Source organism: Zingiber officinale, chromosome 4B (genome assembly GCF_018446385.1).
Source record: "Zingiber officinale cultivar Zhangliang chromosome 4B, Zo_v1.1, whole genome shotgun sequence".
NCBI classification, from domain to species: Eukaryota; Viridiplantae; Streptophyta; class Magnoliopsida; order Zingiberales; family Zingiberaceae; genus Zingiber; species Zingiber officinale.
The window spans coordinates 50,607,256-50,619,164 of NC_055993.1; the positions used below are offsets into that span (position 1 = coordinate 50,607,256).

Genomic DNA, 11,909 nt, shown 5'->3' on the forward strand with positions numbered 1-11,909 from the left:
CCAGGGAGAAGATACAACACTCGAGAACTTCTGGGGCAAAACTGGATTATCAATCAATCCAGCATCAATATTCCAATGCAACCAGTAGAGGTGAGCACTCGAAATTTGCTAGATGGACGTATCTCTATACAATTTGACAATTATCAGGCAGCAGTAACAGCAAGTCAACCTTATTATAATCAACGAGATGAAGAAATACCTTCTGATGAAGAGGAGGTTCATCATCAAATTATTGCGGTTCTTCTTGAAGACCCAGAAGAAATCTTAATGGTTAAAAGAATTAGCAATTCAGCAATACTCCCAAAAAGAAAGACAGAAGGATCCGCTGGCTATGATCTAGCCATCAATAGAGAACAATTTGTCCCCAAAAAGGACAAAAGTCTCCTAACTACTGGTATCTGCATTCAAATTCCAAAACGAACTTATGCTAGAATAGCACCGAGGTCCAGTGCAGCTATACGGGGACTTATTATTATGGGAGGAGTCGTTGATGAAGACTATCGAGGAGAGGTAAAAATCATTGCTTATAACCTCACTAATAAGCATATATATCTTTAGAAACATGAATGTATAGCTCAACTTATCCTCGAAAGAATAGCGACGCCTGAGGTAATGGAGGTAACCCACTTAGAAACCACAGCAAGAGGAATGCAAGGTTTCGGGTGGACCACAAATTTGGCCTATCCTTCTGAGGCCCCCTTACCAAAGGTATGTACACAGGAACAAGCACATCCCGAATGTTCAGGGTGTGCATATTGCCATGACGGAACAGAGACAGCAGAGCCATATGAATTCTATGTGGCTCCTACACCAGGATATATTGACGACAGGGAATATATTGAGTATACTCCCATACCACAGAAATAGAAGCAAACAGTTGATGAAATATTCAATGAATATCAACAATTTCATCAAGAATCTGAATGGCTCAGGAGGAGAGCCATGACACCTGGAGATGATCCTATGGAAATAGCTATTTCCGACACAAGACGGATCCTCCGAAGGTCTAAAGATTATCGTAATGAGCTTCAGCAACAGCTTGACAACCTTCCCTCATCATCCTCATCATCTAATCATTTTTGTATGGTTATTACTAATACTGATGATGATGATTATATTAGCTATCTACAATATCTAGCATTACAGGATTCCCCTTTCATTACTTTAGAAGAATTTACAAATCCTTTTGCGAAAGCGGGTGGGGAAGAAGCTGAGGCAGACGAAACCAAACATTGGGATACCGACTATCCAATGCATATTATTGCAGCAAGGGGAGCAGAGGAAATTGAAGCTGAATGGGTAAATGATTACCCAAATCTCAAAGCTCTAACAGAACAAATATACTCCACAGAGGCTGTATCACAGTATCGACCTCCTATGGATACAACAATGAACCCTGTGGGATACCCTCCAACAGGAAGAACAAAAGTAGAGTCGGTCAGCATAGTGCCCCCAATTGAACCAGGAAAAGGAAAGGCCTTCAAAGGACGTGATACATCTGAATGGTGGAACCTACCATCTGCGCATCAACAAACTGGCGCCATTCTAACTTTACCAACACAACTGGGTAAAATAGAAGATGTATTTCTATGCTGGGAAGGTATAACTAAGAATGTAGTTGCCTTGCAAAATTTTACAGATAATCAAGACAAGGCCAACTTCATTGAAAACCTCCTGGGAGAAGCAGAAAGATTAACATGGATCCAATGGCGAATGGCCTACCCCGAAGAATATCAAGAGTTAGTAAACTCAGCAGAAGGAAGGAATGGTACTCAGAATATCTTATCACAGATACGAAGGGTATTTATATTAGAAGATCCTTTTCAAGGTTCCACTGACATGCAGGATAATGCTTACAGAGACCTTGAACGAATAACATGTTCTAATATTAAAGATATTCTTCCTTTCATGAATGACTATATGAATTTGGCAGCAAAAACAGGAAGATTATTCACAGGGGCAGAATTATCTGAAAAGTTCTGGCTTAAACTTCCAGGGGATCTGGGAAGAAGAATTAAAGCAGCATTCGAAGAAAAGTATCAAGGGAATACAATAGGAGTGCACCCAAGAGTTCTCTTTGCATATAAATACCTGGAAGAAGAATGCAAGAAGGCAGCCTTTAACAGATCACTAAAGGACTTATCTTTCTGCAACCAAATACCTATACCAGGATACTATCACAAGAAAGGAAGGTTTGGTGCAAGAAAGTCCACTACTTATAAAGGTAAACCCCACAACTCTCATGCCAGAATAGAAAAGAAGAAACACCTTATACGAAACAAGAAATGTAAATGCTTCTTATGCGGAGAGGAGGGACATTTTGCAAGAGACTGCCCAAAAGAATACAGAAACACAAAACGGATAGCCATGTTTGAAGGGCTAGAACTCCCAGAAGATTATGAAATTATGTCTGTCCAAGAGGGAGATGAACCCTCTGATGCTATCTATAGCATATCTGAAAGAGAAGATCACCAGGTATTGCTAAATCTCAATGAATCCCTGTTTGTATTTATAGAAGAAAAGAATTGCTAAATGATAGGAAAGGACAGTGGGTGGCAACCTATGGTTCGTGTAACCAGAACCCAGCATGACTGCAATCACGTATGGATGCTTAATGATGAAATTCCATACCCTTATGAAAGGTGTTATTGCTGTAAGAGAATGACTATGCAGAAGCACAGAATGCATTGCGGAACCTGCAAAATAACCTCATGTGGTATGTGTTCAAAACATTATTTCAATATCTCAATTCCTATTCAGCAGAAGGTACCTGTACCCTACAATCCCAGTAGCCTTGTCCAAGAACAACAAGCCTATATTAATTGGGCCGAAGCAGAAATGGCAAGACTCAAACAAGAAGTCGAGACTGCTAAAGCACTTGCAATTCTTCAAATTGAGCAGCTGAAAAAGAAATTCCAAATCAAAGAAGAAACACTTATAAGAGAAGCTTCTGCGGACAAGCTTGAAGTAGACACAGAGAATGAAGAACTACGCTTGAAGGTAGATCTCCTTGAGTTAGAAAACTATGACCTTAAAAAGCAAATATCAAAAATACAGGATGAGGAGAACCATGAAGAAGAAGAAGAAGAAGAAGCTTATATGTTTATTACTGAAGGAAGGGAAAAGGAACTTTCAAATTCAGAGATAATTTCTTCCATCAAAAAGACAAATGGACTTTTTAATTTAACAGTGGAACTTAGTATTCCAGGAGTAAAAGTTTTTAAAGTTAATGCGATACTGGATACTGGAGCCACAACTTGTTGTATAGACCAGACAGCAATACCACCTGAAGCTATGGAAGAAAATACATTTGTAGTCAACTTCAGTGGCATCAATTCAAAAACAAAGGCCAACAAGAAGTTAAAGTATGGTAATATGAAGATTGGGGAGCATACATTCAGAATACCATATACATATGCTTTTCCCCTAACTATTGGAGGCAACATCATGATGATAATAGGGTGTAACTTCATCCGATCACTATATGGGGGAATTCGAATCGAAGGAGATGAGGTAACCTTTTATAAAAACATTACTACCATAAAAACTCAGCAAACTGTTGCTGCAGCACCCTCTCTAGAAGAACTGGAGCTTGAAGAGGAAGAGTACCATCAAATTCAGGAGCAGATTTGCACGTGGCAATCAGGTACTCTGTTACAAGATCTTATTAGAGAGTTAACTGATACAGGATATATTGGGGATAACCCAACAAAACATTGGGCCAAGAATAAAATTACATGCAAATTAGAAATCAAAAATCCAGACATGATTATTGAAGATAGACCGTTGAAGCATGTAACTCCCCAAATGCAAAAATCCTTTAGTGCACACATTCAGGCCCTCTTGAAATTGAAGGTAATCCAGCCTAGCACAAGTAGACACCGTACTACTGCAATAATTGTCTATTCAGGGACAACAGTTGATCCAACAACCGAGCGAGAAACGAAAGGGAAGGAGCGCATGGTTTTCAATTACAAGCGCCTAAATGACAACACTCACAAGGATCAGTATAGCCTTCCTGGCATTAACACTATTATCCATAAGGTAGGCCGAAGCAAAATTTATTCAAAATTTGATCTCAAAAGCGGATTTCATCAGGTCTCGATGGATCCAGAATCTATTCGCTGGACGGCGTTCTGGGTTCCAGATGGGCTTTATGAATGGCTTGTGATGCCATTCGGATTAAAAAACGCTCCGGCGGTATTCCAGAGAAAAATGGATAATTGCTTTAAAGGTACGGAGGACTTCATTGCAGTATATATTGATGACATTTTAGTCTTTTCTGAAACAGAACAAGAGCATAGAAGTCACTTAAAGGTCTTACTAGACATTTGCAAGAAGAATGGGTTAATCTTAAGCCCAACGAAAATGAAGCTTGGGAGTCCTACTATAGAATTTCTGGGGGCTACTATAGGAGAATCAAAGATTAAACTACAAGCCCATATTATCACAAAGATAGCCGACTTCAGCGATCAGGAATTACAAACCACCAAAGGGCTGCGATCTTGGCTGGGCCTTCTCAATTATGCAAGATCATATATCCCAAATCTGGGAAAAATTCCGGGCCCATTATATGCAAAAACAAGCCCAAAAGGTGAAAAGAAGATGAATTCACAGGACTGGGCTTTGGTCAAGAAAGTCAAAGCAATAATCAAAACATTGCCTGACTTAACCATACCACCCGTCAAGTGTTATATGCTTATTGAAACCGATGGTTGTATGGAAGGATGGGGCGGCATATGCAAATGGAAGCTACAGAAACATGATTCAAAGTTAGATGAAAAAATCTGCGCTTATGCTAGTGGCAAATTTTCTCCACCAAAATCCACAATTGATGCTGAGATTTATGCCGTTATGAACAGTCTGAACAGCTTCAAAATTTATTACTTAGACAAGGAGGAACTATTAATCAGAACCGACTGCCAGACTATTATTAGTTTCTTCAATAAATCAGCACAAAACAAGCCTTCCCGTGTTAGATGGATAGCTTTCACAGATTTTATCACTGGTCTTGGCATTCCTGTCCATTTTCAGCACATTGAAGGTAAAGATAACCTCCTAGCTGATGCATTATCCCGATTACTCTGTGTTATTACAGGCCCATGGATCCCTACGGAGAAGGATCTTCTCATCCTGATTCAGATGGAAAAAACCTTGAAGCAACTCAGCTGCAAGCCAAATACAGCAGCATCCCATCACCTTGCGGGCCTTATCATCTTCTGGAGCAATACGAAGAATTGGCCCAATCCAGTAAAAACAGAATCCTCCATCCAGAGGAGCACCAGAAAAGAGCCCATATGGAAGACATTGAGTAGACAGCAGCAAGAAACGTCATCAACAGTATCAGAGAGCTGGAGCTTATCTGCAGGGTTAAAGAAAATGACTTTAAACTCCGGAGCGCACAAAAACAAGGGCTCTACTTCAAAGATGCCATTCCAGCTGTAACCAACGCCCGGGTTGAATTATTGGAAGCTTTCCTGAAGATGCAAAGCACCCTCCAGCGCATTAAAGATGTACCACCATAAAAAGGAAGCATGTGGTGAGCCCAATAAATCCAAAGGCACTTTATTCTCTGATGGATTGAGCCTCGGAGAGCCGTCCATCTGTCCTTAGGGATAAGTATGCTGAGTCAGTATGCCCTGTAAAGTAGTGGATGCTGAGTCAATATGTCCTATAAAGTAGCTAATAATGCATGCTTTAGCTGTAGTGGGAAAAAGAGATATAATCGGCTGAATGTTGATGGGGCCCAATGAGCACCCAGTTCTCCGATCAAACCTCTATATAACCCACAGCCCTTCTCATTGCAAGACACACAGCACATCCTGCTACAAGTCTTACTCTGAGAAAGCTTCACTTACTAAGTTTGTAAGTCTTTTCAAAATCTTAACTTGTAGTCTTGTATTTTCTAGTTCTTGTACACTATCTTCAAGTTAAGGTTTTATTATTTCTTGAACTTCCGCATTGGGAAAAAATCAAGCAACAAACTAAAGCGAGAAAAGAGAAAAGTTTACCCCCAAGGGTAGGGTGTCATAGTTAGGAATTCTAGTGATAGATCAGGGATATAAAGTTCGAGACTTAACTACAGCGTATTATTGAAAATTTTTCTCCTTAATGAGTAGCGAACCTGAGAATGTTGGCTATTAAGATGGACTGCATTTCCTGATTTACCCAAGTGGCTGATGGGTTCGTGGGATCAAACCGGTAGGTTTGACGTTACTTGGTTAATCATTTTTTTTAAGAAAAGAGAAAAGTTCCAATTGTATAATCCATTTCTTGTTTTGTAATTGTTTTGTTTAACAATTGTATTCTTCCTGCTGCACGGTACAAGTGTAGATTTATAAGATTTTTCCACCTATGAAAGGAATTTCAAGAAGGAGAATCCTCCATTAGGTATCCAAAAAAGAGAAAATACAAAGGAATTTCATAAGTGATCCACTGACAAATTATAGGTCATAAAGTAGGAGTCAAGGGTTGGCAACCACATAAATTGATTTGTCTTTTGTGCTTCTTTATGTTTTTCATTGCATACTACCCCCAGCGCACTAGTCGCAATCTCAATCCAACAATGGTTAGTACTATAAATTAAAATCCTATTCCGTGTTATTTGCCACATGCAAATCATTTTGTTCCATATGCTAACCAGCATGCAAAACACACCAAGACCCTGAAACATGTATGTAATGACGATTAAGGGGTTCGTGCGAGACAACAGTCCATGAAGATACGAAGTGAGATAACAACAATGTAGCGACGGGCTTTCAGTGACAACTATGAGGTTTCATCCTGCTCCACCACCTAGTTCTCTTTCTTTGCCTAGGGTTTGTGCTTAGCATAGCCACTAACATCGACACCTGGCATGTCTTATTCTGACTATGAACAAGATTCCAAATAGTGGATAGTACACAATTTTTTGTTTTCATGCGATCATTGATAGGGGTTGTGCATTAATAGAGATTGCACAGATGATGCAATCTGTATTTGTCAAGAAGCTTGTCCCTTTTTCTACCCCCAAGCATCAAGCTAAAGACCACCATAGACCATAGTTAAAACTTACAAGGTAGAGATAAGTTCAAAACAACCACATTAGGGTTTCTTTATGATTCTAAGCCAATGGTTCCACTTCCATGTGCCTCATTTGAGCTATTTCTGGATTGTACTTATTGTAAAGGGTCTATTAAGGCACAAAGGGATGGCCTAATACCCAATTTTATAAAATAAAAGGGAAAAAGCATGTACATATATTACAAGATATGGGATCCTCTTAAATACACTCTTTTACACATGTCACAAAATTGATTATCCCTAAGAACTAGAACCATGTCCTATGCTATAATAACTCCCATACTAAAATATTGTCCTTCTTTCTTAATTGAAGGGCACAACATTCATACTTACAATATGTTATGTGTATATTTCAAACATATCATTATTAGCAAATTTTTTTAGATGTAATATATATCAACACATATACAAATGCAAAGCATCTTTGCATCCGATAGACTATATATACACAATTAGAGTTTGTTCAAGCCACATATTGCATATGTGCATCCAAAGCAAACAATACATATCAATGTGTGCATGCCGCATATTGCTTTTTTATTTAATTGGCTCAATAGAGCAATTCATATTTATTATTGGATCTACCCCATCTTAATATGTGCAGAACTAAAAACTAAAAGATACAATTTGCCTTCAATAGCACTTCATCACTTAAGGCCCAAATACCCTAATCTCCAAGTTTTCATATTTCGATGTCCCTAGCAAATGAACAGCAGGCATACAATATGAGGATTTCAATAATGCCTGTAATGATAATATTATGTCAGTAAGTCACATTTAAACTGTAAAGACATTATACAGTGACTCATTGATATGCCACCTACTTACATTTTTAAAGCCACTACAAGGCAACATCAATAAAAACTTATATATCTTCTCCACTTGACCACTTTTAGGACCTACCAATCCCCCTCCCCAAAGAGAAAATTTATTTTACATAAACTTTTTCCCTCATACTATTCCCATTAAGAGCAACTCCATGATGAAAATCACATGTAATTTTGAAGTTTCTTCCAAGGATCTCACTCCAATTTAATTCCTCCGAATTACAATCTATAGAATCATCTGCAAACCGCTTGCATGGGTTTGCGGGGGTTGAACCATTCTACGCTTATATCAAACTCAAGACTTTAACCCTTGCAACTTTATAATGTAACTAAAGTAGAGCATTTCAAACTCCATCTTTTTATCGACAATTGGCATGAATTGAATTCGTCATATTAACTGTATTATGCACATGTTTTCTCATAATGATGCACAATGATAGATATCTTTGAGGAATTCAATCTGCATCATTTTGAATAATACAGCAATGATCATAAGAAGTATACTAAGAGATCATAAGAAGTATACTAAGATAATAATTAGTCAAGAAAAAACAATGACACTAAAAGCACAATGGCTTCCCATATATCTACAGCACCAAGCCAAAAGAAATAAGGGTTGTATTGGTTTTCAGTAACCAAAGTGGAGAAAACAATCATGAAAAATAGACTTTCAAAGTCCTAAAATAGGAAAATTAAAAGACAGGTAAGCAATCCTACAATCTAGAATGAATTCAGAGTTAAAACATAGAAAAAGGAAGATTTATGAGATGACTATAAGAATTGAAACATCTATACTAAATATTAAAAAATTGTGGATATTGAATAAGAAGGCATCAACATATCAAATTAAGTAGCCAATTATGAATTCCTTCAGTAAATAGTAGCAAGATACGATGTAGTTCATGAAGCAAATGAAGCCAAGTTCTATAGTTAGCTAGTGTTATACTATAGCAAGAACTGATTGAAAATATTAAAACAAGAAATTTTCCAATAAATGTGATTCATTAGATCGGGCTTCCAAGATGCATTGATAAAAACATGAATTACTGATAAAAATAGCAATTTTAACCCATTTGGACTTAGAATTGTACAGTGAGGTCAACTAACTCATTTACTTAATCAAAGATAATGACATAACCTAATTAGATTTCCTGATCTGCAAAAAGATTCATGGACCTAATGTTGACTCTTCGGTTGTTTTTGTAGATGGTTCAGTAAAAATTAATATTAACAGTGTTGTTATAATGGTTGGGTTAGAACCTTGCATTCACCTTAAATATAGCTGGAAATGTAAGTTATCAAACCATTTCCTTTAACTTCTTATGTCAAACCAAGGTGACTTCATTGTGTGAAATCATCTATTGCTATAACTCAGGGTTCATAGCAATTTAAGTCATGCTTTTCAAAGGACACAAATGGGACAATAGCATACTTTTTATTGGATTGAAACTCAGCAATAAGTACGGTGTTCAATTTAAAAAATATGAGTTAAAAATAATAAATATAGGTTTTCGGCCATCAAATAGCCATTTGAAAGTTGGAAAGTGCACAGCATTCTACCTTTTAGGTGTTGTTGCCTAATCTAAGAAATTTGAAGCCATTCGAACATCAGAGAATCAGTGAGCGTGTAGTTAAATAGGGAAAAACATCTGCCTGAGAAGTGAAAAAAGAAATAAATTGGCAATTTTTATGCTGGTTACTAACCTGGCATCAGGGCGTTCTCAGATATATATGTGTTGTTGGCCAAGACGGGGAGGAGGATGAAAGCGATAATCCCAGCGGCACAACACACAACACTTAACTCAGATTGGGACCGTCAAGGAACAGTAATGAACACGATCAGCGTCAAATTAAACAAGACGAACACTAATGAAGTGATGACGAAAACAAGAAAGTACCTAACGAGACCGCTGTGAGCAACGAGGAGCGCACCTAGGCGAAGGATGAGTCTAGATCTGGACTTCTTTCCCTGTTGGGATGTATCTCCCTCTTCCTTGACGGCCATGACGTCAACCACGTAGAGCTTCAGTCGTGGCAGAAGCAGGCGAGTGCGAAGTGTCGCTGCTACCCGTGGCAAGATTGAAGCGAGACGAAAACGGCGCGCGACTCTGCAGGAAGCGGCAGCAAGTGAATGGACGCCGATGGCTGACGCCGGCAGAGGAAGGGCTCGTTGTCTCGGATCGGGAGGGAGGGAGGGAGGGATTTTGCCCACGGATTCGGGTCGTGGGGAAACGGGGGCGGGTTTAGGGTTGGAGGAATTTTTTCATATGCGGGTTCAGATTTAAGGATTTTTTTTTTATTCGGATTCGGATTCGGATTCGGATGGAGCGGATTTGGAAATACAATCATCCCAATACGAGATGATGGGAGATGGGCATGTGAACAGGATAGAGATGGAGTTGGGAATGGCCGGATGGGGATGAAGTTTTTTTGATATTCTTTTGAGGATGAGTATGAGAATTTAATCCTGGTGGGGTTTGAAATGAAGATTTCCTAATTAAATATAACCAGGGATGAGAACTAAAATAAGGATATGATCCTACGAATTAATTCGGAGGCGGAGATGAGAATGAAAAATCCGTCTCATCCCGTCCCATTTCATTGTTATCCTAAGGGGAATGAGTGATTAATGGGTCGAGTAATTAGGGTCAATAAAAATTAACAGGTTTCGAATTAACGGTAGGTTAGGAACACTGAAGGCAGAGGTCAAGATGGGGCAATCAAGTCCTCTCGGATGGGTCTAGTGGCTAGCGCATGAGGTGTTGTCATAATGAGGTCTGGGGTTTGAATCTCGGCAAAAGCCGAGGTAAATACCTCTCTTATGTGTTAATCACTATTCCAAAGATTAGTACCCGCCCGTGATTTACCTCCTCCGTGTTGATCTTGGGACGGGTTAACAGAGGCGCTGGGACAAACGTATTCACCTTTTACCACAAAGACGGAGCAATTAATGTGAAATAACTTGACTCTAGTATTTAATAGCAGTGTGTAATGTGAAAGTGTGAAGATGAAGGGATCTTGACATCTTGTATTGGAAGGTATAGCAATCTCTGTCAAATTGAATGTTCGGTTAAATTGAATTGAATCGAATCAAATTAAATTGAATTGTATTAATCAAAAATTTCTCAACTAATTAAATTTTTTAATAAAAATTAGATTGATAAAATATTGATTAATTTTATAAAAATTGAATTAAGTGAATTAATCTTTTTTTTTTAGAATAATGGGAGATTAATTGAAATCGAAATTAAATTTTGTTTAACAATAATAAATTATGAACAATTTATGGGTTCAAATTTTTTATTTCGATTTATACAATTTATTCAAATTAATTGAAAAAATTGATTTTTTAGAAAAAAAAACTAAAATATCAAATTAACTAAATAGAATTTTTAAATTCGATTGATTACATCGATTTATTCTGTTTAACTAAATTTTTTGTACTCCCTAATCTCCATTGGCAGCCAAAGGACTCCAGTTAATGACCAGAAGTGTCTTCTATCCATTATAACTCTAAATTAAAATAAAATTTTAATTTAGAAAAAATAAATAAATTGACGTGAAACAAAGCTAAATAAAAGTAAAAAAAATTAATTATTCATTAAGTATGTTCATCCAAAGTCATTGATAACCTTAAAATTCTTAAATGTATATTAAACTAACACAGTTTGTTCATAATGACCTCTTGAATTTATCTATATATTTTTTAAAAAAATAGTCTTTTAAATTCTTAATGAATTTTGGTTAAACAGCTTAGATTTGTTGCACTTTTAGTTGTCCCCTGAATTCATTCAGATTCTTATTTCAAATTAAGAACTTTAATAATAAAAAAAAAATTTGATCTCTTTACAATCATTAGTAACTTTTGATCAAAACACAATTCAAAATACTAATATATATATATATATATATATATATATATATATAATATGATCGATTCTCAGGAACTGACGACTTGAGATTTATCCCACTATGTATCTAATGCTTATATATCTACATATACCTTCTTCCATATCCGTA

General features: G+C 37.3%; 1 protein-coding gene across 2 annotated transcripts in view; it reads right to left on the reverse strand.

Annotated features, from left to right (window-relative positions):
• The window catches only part of LOC121975041 (glycosylphosphatidylinositol anchor attachment 1 protein-like), a 30,988-nt gene extending 20,879 nt beyond the window's left edge, over nucleotides 1-10,109 (reverse strand). Inside the window, exons 1-2 of one of the 2 annotated variants that reach the window (XM_042526402.1) lie at nucleotides 9,788-10,109; nucleotides 9,594-9,685 (exon numbers count right to left, since the gene is read on the reverse strand). In XM_042526402.1, the coding sequence (XP_042382336.1) occupies nucleotides 9,594-9,685; nucleotides 9,788-9,894 (199 nt within the window). In that variant the 5' untranslated portion in view covers nucleotides 9,895-10,109. The remainder of the gene's footprint in view (nucleotides 1-9,593; nucleotides 9,686-9,787) is intronic. The other variant, XM_042526401.1, reaches the window with a different exon arrangement.
• Between the last annotated feature and the right edge of the window lie 1,800 nt (nucleotides 10,110-11,909).